The sequence below is a fragment of the Anomaloglossus baeobatrachus genome, chromosome 7, assembly GCF_048569485.1.
Source record: "Anomaloglossus baeobatrachus isolate aAnoBae1 chromosome 7, aAnoBae1.hap1, whole genome shotgun sequence".
Lineage (NCBI taxonomy): Eukaryota > Metazoa > Chordata > Amphibia > Anura > Aromobatidae > Anomaloglossus > Anomaloglossus baeobatrachus.
Window position 1 is genome coordinate 229,317,335 of NC_134359.1, and position 24,711 is coordinate 229,342,045.

Here is a 24,711-nt window from a genome sequence, read left to right on the forward strand (position 1 = left end):
GACGGACTTGAACCCTTCTTGAGCACCCATAATTCAAAGTGTGCCATAAACCTTATTCTACACGACCCTTGTGATATGTTGAACTGCCGTTATGGAAGTATCCTTCTGCCATAGGTAGACAGTGGACATATAGGGATGGAACAAGAACAACCTACATTGATGATACATGTACTGAAAAAGACAATTTTAGGCCAAAGTCAGACATCAGTGTTTCACGGACCAACTACTTGTCTATGAGGCTGTCACATTTGAGTCAAGCGACCAAGTCTGTACATGGTAGTCCATACTCTGTGTCTGAATAATAATAATAATAATAATTTTATTCATTTATATAGCGCTATTAATTCCACAGCGCTTTACATACATTGGCATGAGTCCTTTATCACACCATGGTCTACCAATACAAAACAAAAATGGTGCAATGATAAACATACATTTTGCTAGGTGTAGCACTACACATAGTACATTGTACCAGACCTCAAGAACCTTCACACTTGCTTGCATCTGTCAATGTAGTTTATATACTAAGTTTTATTGTACAGGAAATTCCAAAATTGAAAAGTAAAGTTCAAGGGAACCAGTCACAGAAAATTCAGTCCAATTTGCAGGCAGGAGATCATAAGGCAGGAAGAGCTGAACAAGATTGCTATACGGTAGATTGATTCGCAGGAACCTGGTCCGGTGTTGTGTATCCACTGGTCAAGAGCCCTGCAAAGCACCTCCTACCTGCTGGAATCCCAAGCTCCTTTTCTAATTTGCAAACCTGGCACCATATCATCTTTGCGGCATGTCATTTCAGTAGGCCAGCTAACTGGGAGAGGTGCCGACAGGAAAGAGGTGGTTTGCAGGGTTCCCATCCAGCGGGCACACAACACTGATGTGACTGCGGGATCTGAGCCCTTCAAATCTGTTCTCTCATTCTGAATTTATAATTTTCTGAGAAAATATTCAGTGTAACTTGTGTTTTATTTAAACATCTTCTTATTCTTGGGTTTTCAGTCAAGTGTTGGGCCTAATCGTTTATTGACAGCTATCTCTATGCACACTTCGGCAGTGAAGGCTTGTCAATCACTGAGTAGGACTATCCACTTGACCAAAAAAGCCCAAAATGAAAAGAGGTATAAATGAATGAGAAAAAAAAGTTACATATTTTGTGGGGGAAATAAAAAAATACAGTTTGCTCAGATCCAACTACTTTATATAGTGCTGGCTGCAGATTTGGACTACATTTTCAATGTGCCAGGTTCCCTTTAAAAGGACCATCCTAATATTGCACTCATTGCATAAAAGGAAACCGGTCAGTTCATTTTTACATACGCAATTATTGATGTCTGCTGTGAAAATGTTTGTCCACTAATGAAAGCCTTAAGGGTATGTGTAACATGTTGAGTATTTGGTTGCGGAAATTTCTGCACCATTTCTACATTTCTTGGCAGGAAAAACTATGCATTTGATGCATTTTTACCTGCATTTTTCAAATTGTAGTCAATGGGTGAAAAATATTTCAGAAATGCTGAAAGAATTGACATGCTCCAGATTATTTTCTGCGCCAAATCTGTAAGGAGAAAATACTCAACGTGTGCACAACACTTAAGGATTCCCATAGACTTTGCTGGCATCAGGATTTGTTGCAGTTTTTTTTTTTTTTAAATCTGTACTCAAAAACAAAGTGATAAAAATGCAGTGTGTGCACCTAGACTAAAGGCCCAATTCATACATCCATCTTTCACGTACGAGTTGGATGTGTGAATAAGGTCTTATGTAGAGGTCCGATATCCCAGCGACGAGAATAGTGTAGAAGCCATATACAATTCACTGGGGACTTGACTATGTACATAGAGGAGGAGTCCCAAGTGCTTTAACACGCCCCTATGCACCTCCAGCCTAATTTTCATATGGCTTTTATACCAGATTTGTCATGCCTGGCATATCAGATAGCTATACTGTATTGGGGAACAAGTGCCTACCTATATAGCCAAACCACTACTTCCATATGTGAAAAATAAGTGTTCTCAGATTCCCTTTAGCAGCTTATAAAAGACAGTTTTCTTAAAGTGGACTTGTGACAGCTCAAAAAAATGACAAATAAGGATCCTGGAACAAATCGAACTTTACTTTTAGAGATAGAACGATGGGTAATTATAGTGACGTTCACTATATTTACAAGGTGATCAACATGTAGTCATGAAATGAAATTTTAAAAAAATTGTTCCTGTCCGGATTTAGGTCTACAACTGGTCACGGCAACAGATCCTGCTAAATTTCAGGAGATCCAATGGGAATTTAATGTTTCTGGTGATCTTTCATGTATGTGGCTAACCTCACGTTACCTGTCCACCTTAGGCAGCAATCATTTGGTCGCCAGCCATTTTTCCTGACTCACCTATATATGTATACACTGGCTCGTAACATCATCTGCCATACACATTAGATCAATTATCTATAAAGTTCGGAAACCCATCTATTCCCAAAGTCGACGAATGCTTAGAAAAAAAGCCCAACTGCTATTTTCAACACTTTTTATTAATATATTACCATATACTAACCACCCTTGTAAGAAAATGATCATGTAGATTATAAACATATAATGCATATTATATACATATACAATGGCAGACGCTATGACAGCTTTTAAAAAGGGTCTGGGTGATTTTCTCACAACAAATGGTACCGTGGGTTATAAGTAATCTGATAGAGAATGTATAACTGGTGGAAGGTTGTACATGATGGACATATACCTGTCTTTTTTAACCTATACAGAGTGCCTTGGAAAAGTATTCCCATCCGATATACTTTTTTTCCCATGTTAAACCCACAAATGTATTTATTGGGATTTTATGTGATAAGTATTTCTGAAGTGTAAAAGGAGATGATACATGGTTTTCTAAATATTTTAAAATTATAACCTGAAATTTTGTTTTCAGCCCCTATAGTCTGATACCCCTAATTAAAATCCTGTGTGACCAATTGCCTCCAGAAGTCACCTAATTCGTAAATTAAGTCCACCTGTGTGTAATTTATTCTCAGAATAACTACAGCTGTTTGGTTTTTTTTTTTTAAGAACATTAGTGCTCAAACTACATCATGAAAACCAAGGAACACACCAGACAGGTCAGGGAAAAAGTTGTTAAGAGTAAGCAGGGTTACGTTATGAAAAAAAAAAAAAAAAATAGCCCACGTTCTGAGCATCTTGTAAAGCTCTGTTCAATCCATCATCCAAAAATGGAAGTAGTATGGCACAACTGCAAATATACCACGACCTGTTGGTCGACCTAAATTGATATCCCAAGAAAGGAAAGAACTAATTGGAGAATTACTCTAGAGGCCCATAGCATCAGGAGGAGCTGCAGAGATCCACAACTCAGGTGGGAAAATCTGTCCACAGGACAACTATTAGGCTGAAGTCACACTAGGGTATGGCATGCAATGCGAGAGCAGAGTATCAGACTGTGATCCGATCTTCCGAGTGGATCACAGCTGCGGAGGAGAGGAATTAATCTCTCCATCTCCTCCAATGTCAGCCTGTGTGTATATCTCACTGCACTTTGATATCATCAAAGTGTAGTCCGATGTTTCACTCACACCTCTAGACTTGTATAGGTGCGAGTGATGAGAGACTCGTAGACAATCACAACATGCTGCGATTTTTTTTCCATGGTCTAATTAGGGCTGGGGAAAAACTCACAGATCTAAGCTGCAGTATTGCCTTAGATGGGGCCAAGTGCAATACGAGAATCATACGCCAGTGTGACTCTGCCCTGAGTTGTATATTCCACATAGCTGGCTTTTATGGAAGACTAGCAAGAAGAAAAATCATTTTTGAAAGAAAGCAATAAGAAGTCTCACTTGAAGTTTGAAAAGAGCCATGTAGGAGACACAGCGAGCATGTGGAAGCAGCTGCTCTGGTCAGATGAGAGCAAAGTAGAAATTTATGGGCTAAATGCAAAATGCTGTATTTGGCAGAAAACTAACACTGCACATAAACCTGAAAACACCATCCCCACAGTCTAACATGGTGGTGGCAGCATTATGCAGTGGTGGTGGGGGGGAGGGCTTTTCTTCAGCAGGGACAGGGAAATTGGTCAGACTTGAGAAGATGGATGGAGCTAAATACAGGGCAATCCTGAAGGAAAACCTGTAAGGTCATGTACACACTAAACATTTGGGGAGTTTTTTACCTCACTATTTGTAAGCCAAAACTAGGAGTGGAAGAGTCAGTGGAAAAGTATATTAGAAACACAGGCACCATTTTTGCATCATTTTTTTTACCTACTCCTAGTTTTGGCTTACAAATACTGATATGAAAAACTCACCAAATACTCACTGGGTACATGTGGACTTAAGAGGCTGCAAAAGACTTGAGACAGGGGAGTAGGTTCATCTTTCAGCAGAACAACAATCCTAAACATCCTGCCAGAGCTACAATGGATGGTTTAGATCAAAGCATATTCACTTGTGTGAACAGCCCAAACTCCAGACCTAAATCCCATTGAGAATCTGTGGAAAGACTAGAAAATTGCTGTTCACAGACGTCGCAATCTAATCTCACTGAGCTAGAGCCATTTTGAAAAGAAGAGTATAGACACGGCACAGCAAAAAAATGGTAGAAAAAATGTTAATGAAGACTAGAAAGTTAATGACAAAAAAACAAAAAACCTGGGAAGGTTTAACTAACCTTTAAGTACTTAAGTCCATTTTACAAATCATTGATGGTTTGTTTAAAAAAATATGGCCACATAAAAGGGGGCTTTAAAACCCATTTATTTAATTATATTAAATTATTAATTCATCATTGATCAAATTGATGCTCCCTGAGTAAAGAGTAGACAAAATGATAATGGGGCACTAATCCTAAAGCCTAATTTCATTGCGATGCAATTGCATACTATCTATAGTAACGCTTCTGTAATGGAAAATAGGAGCAATTACAAGTATAAAAAATAAATTAATTTTCCTTAATAGATGGGATATATACACAGACATCTCAGCGTTTTGCTTTCCCTTGGGAAACTGCTTCGGTGTAAGACGTGTGAATGAAATCATAAAGTTGTTTTGCCATATTAGAGTTTCCAAGGATCTCAGACAATCTCTCTAGAGGTAGGGTTGTCAGTTCTGCTATGTTCTTTACATGATTCATTATGGCTCGGCAATTTTTGGCATTGACCCCTGGCATTTTTAGAAGGAAGTCCTGAGGGCCTGGATTATACTTCTCAGATTCCGGGATGGTTTCAGAGTCTGCAGTAATAGCCATGGCAGTCGCGGCGTCAGGTTGTGGCCTGTTCTGCTTTAGCTCCTCAAACAGTTCCGCAGTGGCGTAAGGTGATGGACACCATAGAATACGAAGCCTAGGAAAGTGCAGCGTAAGAAGGGTGATTTTTGAGGTGATGTCATTCACAGAAATTTCCTGGTGGATTGAACTCCGAGATGTGAGGGAGAATGGCTTGTTGGGGTCAAATTCTATCAAAAGTATAGGTCGCTTGTAGTATCGGCTCATGGAAACGCACTGCGTATAGAGACGTCCATTGTTCAATGACCCAATCAGGTCACTGACGCTTTTCCGTTCTACACATATGTCGGGCGTTAGAATATAATCTCCCACTTCCAGAGTGACAGGCTCTATGTCAATGCCGCGCCGGTGGATCAGAGATGGTAGCTCGCTGCGGAATTCCCTCATGTCGACAATGATGTTGTGCTGCACGTTCTTCTGCTTCTGGCCTCCTAAAATTCAAAGAACTAGAATGACATATGCACTAAAGGTAAAAAGCAAGAAAATTATACTGTGGAAATATCAACCTTTAATGAATCGCATGGGATCCATTGGCCCCAAAGTGAGTTTTTTTCAATCATATCTCTGCAAGTATGGAAGGTAGGTTACCATTCGTTTTGGTAATTTCTTAGCTTGGACGCCCCTCAGTGCAGCACCACATACGGAGTTGACTACACGTGCCATAGTGACTAATAGTGTAAGTATTTTGGCACAACTAACTGAATGTTAAAAAGAGTCATTTTGGAATTAATATAACTTGGATGCTTTTTTTTTCCCCCAGAAACAAGAGAAACCCTGTCCATTAGATGAGTGGGCCGCAATACCACACACAACCAATGGACAGGTAAGGCACTCTTTTTGGATGAAAGCTTCCATATTTCTTTAATCCTGTGCAACCCCTTACACTTCCAAGTTGCAGAAGATCTAAAATATAGAGAAGTTTTAATACATTTCTTGTGCTTTTGAAACTGCAGAGAAATAAGCTCCAATCTTTCCACAGTTTGATCCCAGAGACCTTACCTTCTTGAAGAATCTGTGGTCGCACTTCTCAGTAGTTCCCCATATAAAACTGATATTATATAGAAATACCATGCTCTATAGTCACATAAAATATCTGGTGAACTGATCATTATATTTCTTTAATAAGCAGTAGATGTGACAAACAATCTTATCTTTCACAGACAGGATGACAACTCTCGTGACAATCAAAGAGCAATTTTTTGTTAAATCTCCTTATTTTGCCATTACTGTTAATCTTTCTTGACATGTATGTATAAATTAAAGGTAACCTGTTATAAAAAAAAACCCAAAAACTTTTAACGTGCAGATAAACTGTTCTAAAAGTGCCCATTTGACCCATTAAAATCTTGGATATTGGGAGGAAATTAATTCCTTCAGTCAGCCTTTAAAGGGAATCTGTCACCCCTTTTTTGGTGTATTAACAGCGGCCACCACCTCCGGGCTCTTATGTACAGCATTCTAACATGCTGTATACAAGAGCTCAGGCCGCTGTGACAACATAAAAAACACTTTATAATACTTACCTAACGGTCGCGTGGTTGGCCATATGGGCGTCTCCGTTCTCCGGTGCCTTCTCTTTCTGAAGCCTGTGTTCATGACGCGTCTACGTCATACACACTCACTGGTCCAGCGCAGGCGCACTACAATACTTTGATCTGCCTTGCTCAGGACCTGAATGGCGGCAAGTGTGTATGATGTCGGACGCGTCATGCACCGCGGCTAGAGAAGAAGGAGCACAAAGATGGCCAAAAGAGGCGGCACCGACACTGGAGACGCCGGTATCGCCAACCGCGCGACCGTTAGGCAAGCATTATAAAGTGTTTATGTTCTCACAGCAGCCTGGGCTCTTATATACAGCATGCTAGAATTCTGTATATAAGAGCCCACTGGTGATGCCCGCAGCTTATAGGCCAAAAAAGTGGTGACAGGTTCCCTTTAACTTTCAGTCATAGGGATTTTAGTCACCACTCTGTACATAGGGAGCAGTGGCTGAAACTTCGCTCCAGCCCTGACAAACAGCCGCTTCTGTACAGATGCAATGCTGTCTCTACTCCACATTTTCTGGAATTGTCCCAGATTGAGGAGTCTCTGGGAAAATATTTCTAGTCTGATTAATCAGATTACTAACTCCACAATTCAGATCACTCCCCAAATGGCCCTGCTTTCACTTAATTTGGAAAAATGTGATCCTATATATAAACCCATCCTAACTCATTTATTTCTAGTTACTAGAAATCTTATAGCTTCTGATTGGAAGAAACCTACGGTGCCCACTATCTGAGGTCGTAGAGACTACTTTTCTTCACAACAACTTCGAGAAGTACTTTGCTACCATTAACAATGCCTTTGCCTCCTATTACCGAAGATGGGATCACTGGAATAGTTTTATACAAGGTATTACATAAATAAATATTATTTATGACTACTTAAACATCTTTTCATAACATGAATCCTTTTATTCAAACCTTCAGTCATGTTTTCTTGACAATATGCTTATATTCCTAGAATGGAAGGCTGTTAACACGGCTGAGATTTGTTTACGTTCATTGTTCTTCCTTTTACCCACTCCCCCTTCACCTTGTTTTTCCTTGCCTCCACCCCCCTCCCCTTTTCCATCCCCAATAAAGTACTTACTTTACCTCCCCTTCCCTTCTCTTTTCCTATACCTCTACCCCCCAGATAAAAAAGATTTATTCATACAATAGATCTCCACATGTATTCAAATAATGGTATGCTACGCATGATAATATCTTGATTCTGTGGATTTAATAATGTTATTCTGTTAACCTTAGTTTAATAATAATATATGAAAACAAATGCAATGCTGAGCTGACTGTTACTCAATGCTAGGGGGTGGTTATGTGCTGCCCCGGTGTTCGTCGTGCTGCTTGGATCCGGGATCGTGGCTCGAGGGGGGTCCGGACTCTGGCACGGCGGACACTTTCATCCATATAAAGGGGCCATTTACATGGGATAAGTTCGTGACACCACCTGCGGGTTGCAGTAATGGGAGTACCGCCGCTGCTGTAAGGAGTACCGGGGCAGATGGGGTTAAGCAGCCAGATGTCAGTCCCTCCGCAGGTAGGTAGGGAAGGCCCCGGGCTCAGGGTGTTGGTAGTTATTTGGTAGAGCAGGGTGCGGGGACTAGGGTACTCCCTGTGGGTAGTCGTGGTACTGGATGAGGTTTATAAAGGAGACACACATGCTGTAGGTAAACCAAAGTCTATGAGTGCCGCTGTGGGGAGCCCGTCCAAGTACCCGGTCCCACCGGTATCACTTAGTGATCTGGAGCCTGCCTCCGTGCACAGTTTCGTGTCCGTGTGGGTCCCTATAGCTTGAAGCTGTAAGGTCCGGTTCTTCAGTTTTTAAGCGAAGTCTTGGTCCTAAGGGCTGGCACTTGGGACTTCAGTGGGTTGCTTTTTCTGGAAAACCCCGCGGTGTGCTGATGCCCTCAGTCTCTGCGCTCTGGGAAGGTCCCTGAAGGTACCCTTCCTCTGCAGGTTAATTGTCAGGACGTTGAATCGGCTCCTGACCTAGGGGGTCCTGTACCCAGTCGTGCTCGGTACCAGTCAGCTCTGTGGGTCCCTCTCTGGTGCCTGCAGTCCCTCCTAGACCGCGTCTGTCGCACCCCAGACCGATGTCTCTGAACCCGATCACCGACTCCTCTGGTCCCGCACCATTGTCTGTGACCCAACCTCGGTATTTCTAGCTCCACAGGAGCTAACACTCCAGCTCCTCTCACTTTGAGGGCTCTCTCTAAACTCACTTCGTCCCTCCTACCAGTCTGCCTGACCCCTAGGTGGGTGGCCCTGTTCCAGCTAGACTAACCCACTAGTGAGTCTGACAGGTCATGGTGTGAGGTGTTGGTTGGAGTTTGTGGTGCTGATGGAGGGGACACCGGTTTCTGGGAACTTGAAACCATGGGGAAAAGGATACAGTGCCCTGTAGCACCCTGATGTATTCAGGGGCGCTACATTTACAGCTACCGCTCACTATGAACTGAGCAGTGACTGAAGCAGTGCCTCTTACTAAAAGTCAGAGGCTGTTGGTAGGAATAAAGTTAATTTCCTCCCAGTAGCCGGTCTTTCTATGTGATGGCTAGGAACTTTTAAAAAACGTTGTTAACCTGCAGATTAATCGTTTTTGACACAAGTTCCCTTTAACACATGGGTTTAACTTTTTAATCGAACAATATCAATAAGGCATGTCTGAAACTGTTGACTATTAAACGGGGAATAATAACAGGCAACTGTTAAAAGGAACCAATCAGCAGGATTTTTGTATATAAGCTAAAGCCAGTGCTGTACTGGCAGTATCAGGCTGAGTCTATACATACCTGTAGTGGTCACCTTGGATGTTTAGGTTTTGAAATCCAAAAAAGTAAATTTAATAAAATGAGCTGCTTGTTGAGTGACAGCAGCTGAGGATCAGATAATATATTCATAGTTATCCCCTCCCCCTGTTAGAATTAGCATAAGTATTATACAATCGATTCATTTTGTCTCTTGCAGGACCTGTGTGAGGTCATACCCATGTGACCTGGTATCCAGCTTTGTTGGCTGAGGCCACGCCCCTTCTGGTCACATGGGTATGACCTCACACAGGTCCTGCGATTCACTTTGTCTCTTGTTTATATAATATTTATGCTAATTCTAACAGGGGGAGGGGATAACTATAAATATATGATCTGATCCTCAGCTGCTGTCACCTAAACATCCGAGCTGACCACTACAGGTATGTATAGAATCAGCCTGATAGTGCCAGTATAGCACTGGCTTTAGGTTATATACGAAAATCCTGTTGATTGGTTCCCTTTAATTCCCAGGAGGAATAAGAGACAACTTTAGGAGAGAATTCGATGACATTCTGTGGTTAGGATTATTGACATTCATATCATCATTGCTGTGGAATGATCATTTCCTGCTGGGAACTTCATCATATTCTCTCCTAAAAGACTTCACTTCTATGTTGACCAAACACAGTATAATGTCAAACCAAGGTATTTAAAAGGTATATTTTATACCAAGGTATTTAAAGGGAACCTGTCACCAGTTTTTTCACTATTAAACTAAAAGAATCACCTTCTGCAGCTCCTGGGCTGCATTCTATGAAGGCGCACCTTGTGCCCCGACTCCTCTTACAGACCCCAAAAATAACTTTATAAAACATGACCATTATGTATGCTAATTACCTGTTTGGCTCAGATATGCGGGCTCATTTTCTGCTCCTGTCTCCCCCCTCCTGCCACTGTTCGCCGTCCTTTCTTGATTGACGTGATGACGCCTCCATCATCATCCTTGTTGCTCTTTCAAATCTCACGCCTGTGCAGTTAGGTCCGCTCGCACAGGCACAGTTCGCTCTGCCATATCGCGGCCAGAGCAGAAAACAAAGCTGCCATCGCGTGCGCCGGTGAGCTATTTGCGCAGGCGAAAGATTATGGTCGGCGCTGTGCATGGAGTCACTGTGTTATCCTCGTTCCCGACCTAATCCTCGTGCCTGTGCATTTAGCTCACCGGCGCTCGCGAGAGCAGCTATATTTTCTGCTCTGCCCGTGATATGGCAGAGCGAACTGCGCCTGCGCAAGCAGACATGACTGCACAGGCGCGAGATTTGAAAGAGCAACGAGGATGCTAACAAAGGCATCATCACGTCAATCAAGAAAGGAAGACAGCGAACAGCAGCAGGACGGGGGACAGAATCCGAAAAAGAGCATGCCCATCTGGCCAACACAGGTAATTAGCATACCTAACGGTCATGTTTTTTAAAGTTATTTTTGGGGTCTGCAAGGGGAGTCAGGGAACAAGGTGCACCTTCATAGAATGCAGCCCAGGAGCTGCAGAAGGTGACACTTTTTGTTTAATAGTGAAAAATCTCGTGACAGGCTCCCTTTAAAAGAAGCTGTCCAATGCTTAATATTGGTGGCCTATCCCTAGATAGAATATGTCATCAATATCAGATCAGTGTAAGTGAGAGACATGGCTCACCCCCTCTGATAAACTGTTCTTGTTCTTTCTTTTTCTTGGCATAGTCACTTGATACTTCAAGCTTCACCTTCACTCCCCTAAATTAAAAAAAACAAACAAAAAAAACTCCAAACAGTTCCTGACTGGCGGAGACTATTGATGACTAGTAATGTTTGTGTTGCCTGCTTAAAGATTTTAAAGTACACATAATTGAGCCAGACTGCAAAGGTTAATACTATACCTGCAACAAAAAGCTGCTGATAAGAAGACATTAAAATTCTTTTGTAGAACTTCTGCTATTTGCACTTGAGATTTCTTTGTTGGAAATATGAGATAACTATCCCCAGAACAAAAGCTTTTAGATTGTGTTTACATGGCGAAAGTAATCGGCTTAAATAACATTTACCATTCCAAGAACAGTGGTTGAAAAGCAGTAATGGGATCTCACACTACCTACCAGCTCTGCGGGTATCGGGGGCATCTGATGCAGAAGAGGAATCTCTCTGAAGATCCAAGTTTGTGTTATCTCTCCCTTCCCTTTCCTCGGGGATCACCATGCTGGCCTTTTCCCTAAAAGCATACAAGATAAAAGATAAAATATATTAATAACACACTATGAAGAAAAATACATGGATCGCACATCCCAAGAAATACAATGATCTAAAGCCGTTAGGCAATAAATTAAATAGAACATGAGGTTCTTTGTTACCATTCTGATCAGATTGTATTAAGCCCACTGCCACGTCACAGCGAACCTCTTCAGTGGGTGCCTATTCTAAACCTTGTAGTGCGACACCGTGCACCAACCACTGCTTCAGCGACAAAGCGCCAGCAGGGCAGGTGACCTGGTGCCTAACAGCACCCATGCTGCAAGGCGTAGCCCCCGTGGCTCAAGGCCGGACCGCCCCACTGACAAGACACCACCACAACTGCGGCCAGCACACAGTACCAGCACACTGTGAGAGGAGCTGTGCACTCACCTCCCACTGGCTCCCATATGTGAACTGGGAGCAAAAAAGGCTGACCCCTCTTGCAGTCTCCTGCTGAGCAAAATAATTTTTTTTCTTGGATCTGCACTCCCCCCATTTGGCACAGGTAATTTTAATCAGCAGGAGACTGCAAGAGGGGTCAGCCTTTTTTGCTCCCAGTTCACATATGGGAAGCAGTGGGAGGTGAGTGCACAGCTCCTCTCACTGTGTGCTGGTACTGTGTGCTGGCCGCTGTTGTGGTAGTGTCGTGTCAGTGGGGCGGTGGTGCCTGGAGCCACGGGGGCTTCGCCTTGCAGCATGGGTGCTGTGAGGCACCAGGTCACCTGCCCTGCTGGTGCTTTAGTCGCTGCAGCAGTGGTTAGTGCACAGTGCCGCACTACAAGGTTTAGAATAGGGACCCACTCAAGAGGTTTGCAGTGACGTGGCAGTGGGCTTAATAAAATCTGATCAGAATTGTAACAAAGAACCTCATGTTCTATTTAATTTTTTGCCTAGCGGCTTTAGATCATTGTATTTTTTGGGATGTGCGATCCATGTTTTTTTCTTCATAGTGTGTTATAAAATATATTAATGTTGCACACCTCACCTGCTAAGAATGTGTGTTTCCTCAAATTTAAAAAATAAACATTTCTAATTAGATATCAATTCACAGATTACTCCCAAAATCCCATTCTTTTTTCAGCTCTATCCGCCCCTCTGTGCATCCAGCGTCACACAGCAGAATGGGCGACCTTATTCTTATATGTTAAAAACTACATTTCCCAGCAGCACTTGTTTCTTCTTAGTACAGCAACTTTTATGAGCTAGCGACACTCTCCCATGTGACAAGCCCCATTGATCTGAGTCACCATTAAGCTAATCTAAGTGTAAAAATCACCTTATGAGAATATGCACTCTGCTGAGCGATAAAACCTTCTGTCATCTACATCAGTATAGATGCCTGTTTGGTTTTACAACATTGTTAGCTGGATTTCTGGCAGAAATCAACTGACCTTCCCCCCATCCCTCTCTGTGCGCCCTCACATGCCTAGGCTCTCGCTGGCCCTGAACTCACCCTGACTAGTGAAGGCCAGCAAGACGCTAGTCACGCCACTGCAATAACACGACATGAGGAAGGTAAGACAAACAGGTGGGGAAAGACAACAAATAACAGTCCACAGCTTCTCCAGCAGGAAGTTCTAAGCTGCAACAGAAGCGCACACCTAAGCTTCTCCAGAGACAGGCTCCTTCAAAGTGGACAGTACAGAATGAACTATGGCCGACATAGGGAGAAGTGGATATTTATAGCAGAAAGGAATGGTAGCAGCTGAGGTTACAACTATCTGTTAGATCACTGTGGGATAGAAGGAAACCTTAGGGTACCTTCACACTTAGCGATGCAGCAGCGATCCGACCAGCGATCTGACCTGGTCAGGATCGCTGCTGCATCGCTACATGGTCGCTGGTGAGCTGTCAAACAGGCAGATCTCACCAGCGACCAGTGAACAGCCCCCAGCCAGCAGCGACGTGCAAGCGACGCTGCGCTTGCACGGAGCCGCCGTCTGGAAGCTGCGGAGACTGGTAACTAAGGTAAACATCGGGTATGGTTACCCGATGTTTACATTAGTTACCAGTGTGAGCAGGGAGCAGGGAGCCGCGCACACTGAGCGCTGGCTCCTTGCTCTCCTAGCTACAGTACACATCGGGTTAATTAACCCGATGTGTAATGCAGCTACATGTGCAGAGAGCAGGGAGCCGCGCACACTGCTTAGCGCTGGCTCCTTGCTCTCCTAGCTGCTGTACACATCGTGTTAATTAACCCGATGTGTACAGCAGCTACATGTGCAGAGAGCCGGAGCCGGCAGCACAGGCAGCGTGAGAGCTGCAGAGGCTCGTAACTAAGGTAAATATCGGGTAACCACCTTGGTTACCCGATGTTTATCTTGGATACAGCTTACCTCAGCTGTCAGACGCCGGCTCCTGCTCCCTGCTCGCTTCATTTGTCGCTCTCTTGCTGTCACACACAGCGATCTGTGTGTCACAGCAGGAGAGCGGCTTTGAAGAAAACGAACCAGGGCTGTGTGTAACGAGCAGCGATCTCGCAGCAGGGGCCAGATCGCTGCTCAGTGTCACACACAGCGAGATCGCTAATGAGGTCACTGCTGCGTCACAAAAAGCGTGACTCAGCAGCGATCTCGGCAGCGAGCTCGCTGTGTGTGAAGCACCCCTTAATCCCTTCAGTATTATCAGATGGAATTAAATGAGCTCCAACTCTGTGTAAACGACGAGCAGGCACCAAAGGTCCAGTCACACTAAGCAACTTACCAGCGATCCCAGGAACGATAGGGATCACTGGTAAGTTGCTAGGAGGTTGCTGGTGAGAGGTCACACTGCGACGCTCCAGCGATCCCACCAGCAACCTGACCTGGCAGGGATCGCTGGAGCGTCGCTACACGAGTTGCTGGTGAGCTCACCAGCAACCAGTGACCAGCCCCCAGCGCCGCGTGGAAGATGCTGCGCTTGGTAACTAAGGTAAATATCGGGTAACCAACCCGATATTTACCTTGGTTACCAGTGCACGGAGCTACAGAACAGAGCAGAGAACAGGGAGCAGCGCACACTGAGCGCTGGCTCCCTGCTCTCCTAGTTACAGCACACATCGGGTTAATTAACCCGATGTGTGCTGCAGCTAAATGTGCACAGAGCAGGGAGCAGCGCACACCGCTTAGCACTGGCTCCTTGCTCTCCTAGCTACAGCACACATCGGGTTAATTAACCCGATGTGTCCTGCAGGTACATGTGCACAGAGCAGGAGCCGGCACTGACAGTGAGAGCGGCAGAGGCTGGTAACGGTAAATATCAGGTAACCAAGGACAGGGCTTCTTGGTTACCCGATGTTTACATTGGTTACCAGCCTCCGCAGAAGCCGGCTCCTGCTGCCTGCACATTTAGTTGTTGCTGTCTCTCTGTCACACACAGCGATCTGTGCTTCACAGCAGGACAGCAACAACTAAAAAATGGCCCAGGACATTCAGCAACAACCAACGACCTCACAGCAGGGGCCAGGTTGTTGCTGGATGTCACACACAGCAACATCGCTAGCAACGTCACAAAAGTTGTTCGTTAGCAGCGATGTTGCTAGCGATGTTGCTTAGTGTGACGGGGCCTCAAAGAGGATCTGTGATCAACTATACACTGTGACCTTCTGATCCCAAATCATTCTTTAAAGTGGTCTTACACATAAGGATACAGCTGGCCAATCCCAATGATTTTGGTAACACCAGACTATTTTCTATGTGTATTGGAAGTTTAAAGGGGTTGTCCACTAATAGGATAACTCCTTCTGATTCCACTTGTTTTCCCCGGTTAAAATAAGAGACCCTGTACTCGCCTGCCATTCTGGCGTTGTTCCAGCGCTGTCGATAACCTCGGTTTGGAGCTCACAGGACATTGTGATGTCTCGGGAGCCTGTGTCCAATCACTGCCGGTTTCTCTCTCCCCACCTTCGGCCCAAATGAGCAATCAACAGGAAGTGAGTGACAGCTGCAACACGAAATGAGTGACAGCCGCAGCGTCACTTCCAGTTGATAAACTCATCTGATCCGAAGGCGATCTTTCGAGCAAATATTAGCTTGTGCAATAATGCGTTTTTACGCATGATAACTGCGTGATAACTATTTTCTCATCAATTGCCATCATTAACATTTTTTCCTGTCTAATAGGTCCTTTAGTTTCTTACTTTCCTCGTAATGCTCAAAACAAAAAACCCCTGTATTTTCACATAACCCCAAAAAAACTAAAAATGCCCCGCTATTAAACTGACTTATGGTTAGTTTACACATAATTCCCAAAATAATAGGTTATAGTGGCAATTATATTGCATTACAAGGCCTGATTATAATTTAGTTTTCAACAGAAATATAAGACATGCATTGATTATTTTACCACTTTAAAGTCAGCGTTCTCACATTGCTTAGTGATATTACGCTATGCACTCCATATACCGTCAGTACACAGAGCACTTTACGCACAGTAATAACTTTTCTATGGAAATCATTTGAAATAGTGGCACACGCTGGCAGGAAAGCACAACTGTTCTATATTAGACAGCAACAATAAATTAAATGCAGTTTCATGAATTTAGCGAGTGGGCCTCAGCCAGAGATTATAACACTTTCCAATATCTCCATTTACTTTGGCCTCAGACAAGTTTTCCTTTGTTAATTGTCTTGGTATTACCTAATCAGCTGCTCAAAGGCTTCTTTTTCCTTCCTGAGTGAAGTGAGGTATCTCTGCTCTTCTGTGGATCCACCATAGATCAGAAAATAAACTCTAGAATTGGGAAATATAAAGATGGAAAAATACAATATAAACATCAACAATAACAATACAAACTACAATACAAACAACAACCACAACAATACAAACAGTAACAATATTAACAATACAAACAATAACGACAATAATAACAATACAAACAACAATAATAACAATACAAACAATAATAATAATAGTAAATGTACATAAAGGGTGATCTCATGTTCAAGCTTCAGTAGTGTACTGCTCCCATGCTTCCCAGCTTTCCGGTTTTTTTTTTTTTGCATTCCTGAAGATTCACAGTTCGGACCTGCAGTACATTTCAACTGGTCTCAACCGTTCGCTCTCTCATGCTGCAAGCAAAGGCATAGTTTTGCCTTTGCAGGGAAAATTAAGCTGGCAGGATACGGAGAGAGCAGCACTTGCAAGCTCTTAAAGGGAATCTGTGAACAGTTTTTGCTACCTCATCCAAGAGCAGCATGATGTAGGCAAAGAGGTCCCAAGTTCAACGATGTATCACTTAGATTACTGTGTGCAGGTGTTCTGACACTGTAAAAGATTTTAAATTTTGCATGTAGCAGAGCTGTGAGAGCTGTCCCTGCCCACACCAGGCTTTCAGTGCACATTTCCATAGACAGAATCTTCTAAATCACAGAGGGGGGTGGAGTTGGACTGGAGCTCATGGGCTGCTGAGACCCACTAATGATAAGGATAAGATGCTTAAGGTGGTGTCATACACAGCGACGGCGACAACCACGTCGCTGCTAAGTCACCATTTTCTGTGACGAAGCAGCGACGTCCCGTCGCTGTTTTTGACATCCAGCAACGAGCTGGCCCCTGCTGTGAGGTCGCCGGTCGTTGCTGAATGTCCTGCTTCATTTTTTGGACGTTGCTCTCCCACTGTGAAGCACACATTGCTGTGTGTGACAGCGAGAGAGCGACGAACTGAAGCGAGCAGGGAGACTGCTTCTGGCAGCCTGCGGTAAGCTGTAACCTTAGTTACTAGCGTCCGCCGCTCTCACGCTGCCAGTGCCGGCTCCCTGCTCCCTGCACACGTAGCTGGAGTACACATCAGGTAATTAACCCGATGTGTACTCTGGCTAGGAGTGCAAGGAACAGGGAGCCAGCACTGGCAGCGTGAGAGCGGCGGACGCTAGTAACTAAGGTAAATATCGGGTAACCAAGAGAAGTGCTTTCCTTGGTTACCCGATATTTACCTTAGTTACCAAGCGCAGCATCGCTTCCACGCGTCGCTGCTGGCTGGGGGCTGGTCACTGGTGAGATCTGCCTGTTTGACAGCTCACCAGCGACCATGTAACGACGCAGCAGCGATCCTGATAAGGTCAGGTCGCCCGTCGTGATCGCTGCTGTGTCGCTATGTGTGACCCCAGCTTTAAACTGACATCTCAGGAAAAAAAAAAGCAGACTGAGATAAGACACCCAGGGATGAATTCTCTGTTTTAACTCTTGCAGCATGTGGTTTGCAGATTACATTGCAAACACCTGCAGAGTCCCTTTAACAAAAAGCTTTGCCAGCGCTAGGCTCTTGTACTAAGACACCTGCTGCCGCTAAAACTGCAAAGGTGGTCGGTAACCTAGGCTACCTGCAGTAAACTATACAATTAAAAATCCCTCTTTTCCTAAGAATGGAAAAGATGTTTAATCACAAGTATATTGCTGGTTTTAACAAGTATTTTGCAATTTTAACTACCGTATTTATAAGGAATGTAGAGAATAACTCTTAAAGAACCCAAAACGCCAATGAGCTGTAATTCCCTTTTCTGTCCAAAAGGATGTCATCAGCGTGAACTATAGAGTATTCTAGCAAGCAGCAAACAGATGACTGCTCATTTCCATATACCCTGCACAATGGATGTCGGTCAATACATGGTCTGTTGGACTTTCAAGAACTCTTTGGCCATAATAAGTATTCACAATTGTCTTGTTCATTTTTGTCTCATACACACCTCAATGTCTTCTGCTTGCTTGCCCTGTATATCTCGAGCTGTCGCACAAAGCTGAGCTCTGCATCATATAAGACCACGTATCTTGGATCCACTTCGTGCAGCACCCTGGTAAGTGCATAAGGGTCAGTGCAGCCTTGCAAAGGATGGATGACAGTGAGGGGCTCCTTTAAGATGCCGTAATAACAGTCTGAAGGCAAGTTCAACTGAAGGTCTTCATATTTCGGCTCTTCAATACTGCTCTCACTTTCCGGCCTAAACAGGTCTTCCTGATCTTTCCCCACCTCATCTTCTCCACCTTTCCCTATCATCTGGGTTAAAGTTAGTTCTGTCGTCTTTACATTTTTTTTCTGTTTACTGGTGCCTTCTTTAGCCTTTTTTGCCCGAGCGTTTTTCCCACTTGCACCCAGATCCTTTTTCTTGCCAGCTTTTCGGTTTTTCAGCCACAATTCAGCAGCTTTCTCGTCCTTCCCAAAGGTTTTGTTGTATAGTCTCATCAACAGCGCTTCAGCCCCCACTGCAATATATTCTCTTAGCTGGGCACAGGTACGGTCATCACTGGCGCAAATCAGCACTCGGCCTGAAAAAGGAAGAAAACGACAAATATATTACAAAGAATGACCAAATCCAATTTAGAAATTAGAAGGCGACAAATGTGAATACATTTCCTATAAGAGTTTTACCAGTTTGAAATCTACTGGAGTATTTACCTTTTTTCTCAAATGTGAAGATCAAATGACCAATATAATGATTGCATCTTATGTATGTACATTTTGTAATATATTTTTTATTTCGCCATGCTGTTTGAGCACTCTCATCATGCTAATGCTACTGCTACCCATAGTGCTTGGAGAAAATCAATAATTCTCCATTTCTGGCCACCCTTCCTTCAGCTGGCTGGGAAATAGAAACTACAGCTGTATCCACCTTCATTCTGGTGATGTTTTTGTTTCCGTGAATAGCAGTATACGTGTAGCTTCAGTGTGCAGTTCATAATTTTTTTCCCCTACAGACTAATAAAGAAGCACTCCCATCAAAGTTTTATCTTATTGCAATCACCATATTATATAGCACTGTGCATTTAAAATTTCTCATTTTGCCATTCTACCCAGTTAATTCTTCTCTTTTCTCTGCTCTATGTAGAAAGAGGAAGTCTCTTGTCCCTGTATGAATCATTACCCAACCCAGCTGCTCAGCTCCTTCCCATTGCCAGAGATTTTGTAGTGATGACTCACAAGGAAAAGAGACTTCCTGTTTCTACATAGAGCTTAGAAGGATTCAGCTAGTCAGTTTTTAATCTTGTGTTGACATATACCTAATGGAAAAAGAGAGGTATTAACTGGGTAAAAGAAGGGAATTTTGTTACTTACCGTAAATTCCTTTTCTTCTAGCTCTTATTGGGAGACCCAGACGATTGGGGTATAGCTACTGCCTCCGGAGGCCACACAAAGCACTACACTAAAAAGTGCAAGGCCCCTCCCCTTCTGGCTATACCCCCCCGTGGTGTCACGGGTTCTCCAGTTTTAGTGCCAAAGCAAGAAGGAGGAAAGCCAATAACTGGTTTAAACAAATTAACTCCGAGTAACATCGGAGAACTGAAAAACCGTTCATCATGAACAACATGTGTACCCGCAAACAACAAAAAAATCCCGAAGGACAACAGGGCGGGTGCTGGGTCTCCCAATAAGAGCTAGAAGAAAAGGAATTTACGGTAAGTAACAAAATTCCCTTCTTCTTCAGCGCTCTATTGGGAGACCCAGACGATTGGGACGTCCAAAAGCTGTCCCTGGGTGGGTAAATAAATACCTCATGTTAGAGCTGCAAAACAGCCCTCCCCTACGGGGAAATCACTGCCGCCTGCAGGACTCTTCTACCTAAGCTGGCATCCGCCGAAGCATAGGTATGCACCTGAGAATGTTTGGTGAAAGTGTGCAGACTCAACCAGGTAGCTGCCTGGCACACCTGTTGAGCCGAAGCCTGGTGTCGTAGTGCCTAGGACGCACCCACGGCTCTGGTTGAATGGGCTTTCAGCCCTGAAAGAACCGGAAGCCCTGCAGAACGGTAGGCTTCCAGAATTGATTCTTTGATCCATCGAGCCAGGGTGGCTTTAGAAGCCTGCAACCTCTTGCGCGTACCAGCGACAAGGACAAAAAAAGTGCATCGGAACGGCGTATGGGCGCCGTGCGGGAAATGTAGATTCTGAGTGCTCTCACCAGATCTAGCAAACGTAAATCATTCTCATACCGGTGAACCGGATGAGTGCAAAAGGACGGTAAGGAGATATCCTGATTAAGATGAAACGAGGATACGACCTTAGGGAGAAACTCCGGAATGGGGCGCAGCACTACCTTGTCCTGGTGGAACACCAGGAAGGGAGCCTTGGATGACAGAGCTGCCAGCTCAGACACTCGCCGAAGCGATGTGATCGCAACGAGAAACGCCACCTTCTGTGACAGGCGAGAAAAGGAAACTTCCTTCAGAGGCTCGAAAGGCGGCTTCTGTAGAGCAACTAGAACCCTGTTCAGATCCCATGGATCTAACGGCCGCTTGTACGGGGGTACGATATGACAAACCCCCTGCGGGAACGTGCGCACCTTAGAAAGACGTGCTAGACGCTTCTGAAAAAACACGGATAGTGCTGAGACTTGCCCTTTGAGGGAGTCGAGCGACAAGCCCTTTTCTAACTCCTATTGTAGGAAGGAAAGAAAAGTAGGCAATGCAAATGGCCAGGGAGACACTCCCTGAGTAGAGCACCAGATTAAGAAAAATCTTCCACGTTCTGTGGTAGATCTTAACAGAGGCGGACTTCCTAGCCTGTCTCATGGTGGCAACGACCCCTTGGGATAATCCTGAAGACGCTAGGATCCAGGACACAAAGGCCACACAGTCAGGTTCAGGGCCGCAGAATTCCGATGGAGAAAACGGCCCTTGGGACAGTAAGTCTAGCCGGCCTGGTAGTGACCACGGTCGGCCGACCGTGAGATGCCAATCTTGCACTAAGGCGTCTGCCGCCAGAGCTCTGTGATCGCGCGATCGTGCCATAAATGCCGGGACCTTGTTGGTGTGCTGAGACGCCATTAGGTCGACGTCCGGCACCCCCCAGCGGCAACAGATTTCCTGAAACACGTCCGGGTGAAGGGACCATTCCCCCGCGTCCATACCCTGGCGACTGAGGAAGTCTGCTTCCCAGTTTTCTACGCCCGGGATGTGAACTGCGGATATGGAGGATGCTGTGTCCTCCACCCACATGAGGATTCGCCGGACTTCCTGGAAGGCTTGCTGACTGCGCGTCCCTTCTTGGTGGTTGATGTATGCCACCGCTGTGGAGATGTCCGACTGGATTCGGATCTGCTCTCTTTCTAGCCACTTCTGGAAAGCTAGTAGGGTAAGATACCCTGCCCCGATTTCCAGAACATTGATCTGAAGGGTGGACTCCTGCTGAGTCCACGTCCCCTGAGCCATGTGGCGGAGACAAACTGCTCCCCACCCTGACAGACTCGTATCTGTCGTGACCACTGCCCAGGATGGGGGTAGGAAGGATCTTCACTATGACAATGAGGTGGGAATAAGCCACTATTGCAGAGAGTCCTCGGCCGTCTGGGAAAGGGAGACTTTCCTGTCCAGGGAGGTTGACTGCCCGTCCCATTGGCGGAGAATGTCCCATTGCAGTTGGCGCAGATGAAACTGCGCAAAGGGAACTGCCTCGATGGCTGCCACCATCTTCCTTAGGAAGTGCATGAGGCGCCTTAAGGGGTGCGACTGGCCTTGAAGGAGAGACTGCACGTCTGTCTGCAGTGAACGCTGCTTGTTCAGCGGAAGCTTCACTATTGCTGATAGAGTATGAAACTCCATGCCGAGATACGTTAGTGATTGAGTCGGAGACAGATTTGACCTTGCCAAATTGATGATCCACCCGAAAGTCTGGAGAGTCTCCAGCGTAACATTCAGGCTGCGTTGGCATGCCTCGAGGGAGGGTGCTTTGACGAGTAGATCGTCCAAGTACGGGATCACCGGGTGTCCCTGAGAGTGCAAGACTGCTACCACTGCTGCCATGACCTTGGTGAACACCCGTGGGGCTGTCGCCAGACTGAATGGCAGAGCTACGAACTGAAGATGTTCGTCTCCTATCACAAAACGTAGAAAACGTTGGTGCTCCGTAGCAATTGGCACGTGGAGATAGGCATTTTTGATGTCTGTTGAGGCAAGGAAGTCTCCTCGAGACATTGAGGCAATGACGGACCGGAGGGATCCCATCCGGAACCGCCTGGCGTTCGCATGCTCGTTGAGCAGTTTCAGGACCAGAACAGGACGGAAGGAACCGTCCTTTTTTGGAGCCACAAAGAGATTGGAGTACAAACCCTCGCCCTCGTTCCTGAGGGGGGACAGGGATCACCACTCCTTCTGCTCTTAGAGCGTCCACCGCCTGCAGCAGGGCATCTGCTCGGTGGGGGGTGGGGCCGTTCTGAAGAATGGAGTTGGAGGACGAGAACAGAACACTGTCCTGTGCACGTGAGCACAATGTCCGTCACCCACCGGTCTGTGACCTGTGGCAGCTAAATGTCGCCAAAGGCGGGGGAGTCTGCCATCAACCGCGGATGCGGAGAGAGAGAGAGAGCTGAGAGTCCTGAGGAGACCGCCTTGGTAGCGGTTCCTCCGACTGCCTTCCTTGGGCGTGATTGAGCCCGGCCGGAATCTGAGCCCGTCTGAGGTTTTGTAGCCCTTTTGCACGAGGACAATTGGGACCTGCCGGAGCTTGGGAAGGACCGAAACCTCGACTGTACTTTTAGGACAGTATTAACAGGGTAAGTCGCAGTGCAGACATTGCGGGGTTACGGACGCCTCTGCGGTACAGATGTCCCTGTGCTCAAGGCCAGCTGCGCAAGAACAGCTGAAAAGGTTAGGTTGCCTATACGGCTGTGGATGCCGGAGCAACCGACACGCCGATAGCTTCCTAGACAGATTTCAACCAGAGTCCATCTGTCTGTGAATGGCATCTTTAAATGAAGCCCCATCTCCAGTGCAACTATGGCTCTAGATGCAAGCCTGGAGATTGGAGAATCCACCTTTGGACCCTGGGTCCAGCGCTGACCACGTCAGGGGAAAAGGGATAACGTGTATCCTAAAAACGTTTGGAGAAGACGCTTATCTGGTAAGCGTGGTGTTCCTGGACTGCTTCTCTGAAGTCAGCGTGGCCAGAAAAATACTCAATATCTGTGTGAGATACTGAAAAGGGACTTCTCCTGTTCGTCTCCTATCTCCACTGGGGGAGCTGAGGGAGAAAGATCCAACCTTCCATTGATGGACGGTATAGGATCATTCCGTATGGCGTTACCACCCGGTGTATCCGGATTGAGAGCGATGTCAGTATCAAAGCCCTGAAGAGCTGCCTTTTGGTCAAGTAGATTGCCCATGGCCTGTCTGGACTGCAAGTCTCTATATTATGACTACTCCGTCCCTGTCCATGGACAGGGTTGACAGGTGGTTTCTTTGGCCACGACTAGTAGAGACCCCGGCAGACGAAGTGCTAGAGACCCCGGCAGACGACGTGCTACAGGGGAGCATGCACACAATGGGACGGTGTCATGAACAGCATCCCATGTAGTAAAAACAGCACTGAAAATCTGTGTTACTTTTTTGCCGCTGCCGACTAGCTATCTAGAAGTATATAGCCAAGATTGGTGACCGTACAGTGCAATGTATAGCATACAGGCATAAAGTCCAAATGACCACTGCAGCACAAGCAATACAAGCAGCATAGAAGCCTGTGCCCTGGCACCCCTGCTCTTCTGCTGCTGTATACTAGTCATCTAGGGGAATATAGCCCAGAAGAGTGACCCTACAGTGCAATGTATAGCATACAAGCACAAGTACAAATTTACACTGCAGCACATGCAATACAAGCAGCATAGAAGCCTGTGCCCTGGCACCCCAGCTCTTCTGCTGCTGTAGACTAGTCATCTAGGGGAATATAGCCCAGAAGAGTGACCATACAGTGCAATGTATAGCATACAAGCACAAGTACAAATGCACACTGCAGCCCATGCAATACAAGCAGCATAGAAAAAAACCTGTGCCCCAGCACCCTTGGTTTTCTGCTGCTGTAGTCTAGCCATTCCAGGAGAATATAGCTAAGACTAGCGACTGTACAGTGCAATGTATAGCATATAAGCATAAACACAAATGAACACCTCAGTCGTGCAATACAAGCAGCC

The 24,711-nt window shown here is 45.3% G+C and overlaps 1 protein-coding gene across 2 annotated transcripts in view; it reads right to left on the bottom strand.

The window, feature by feature from the left end:
* Window positions 1-2,519: 2,519 nt before the first annotated feature.
* The window catches only part of LOC142245318 (DNA repair endonuclease XPF-like), a 60,061-nt gene continuing 37,869 nt past the window's right edge, over window positions 2,520-24,711 (bottom strand). For both annotated transcript variants that reach the window (XM_075317940.1, XM_075317939.1), the window contains exons 6-9: window positions 18,503-19,079; window positions 16,458-16,550; window positions 11,708-11,820; window positions 2,520-5,718 (exon numbers count right to left, since the gene is read on the bottom strand). In XM_075317940.1, the coding sequence (XP_075174055.1) occupies window positions 4,985-5,718; window positions 11,708-11,820; window positions 16,458-16,550; window positions 18,503-19,079 (1,517 nt within the window). In that variant the 3' untranslated portion in view covers window positions 2,520-4,984. The remainder of the gene's footprint in view (window positions 5,719-11,707; window positions 11,821-16,457; window positions 16,551-18,502; window positions 19,080-24,711) is intronic.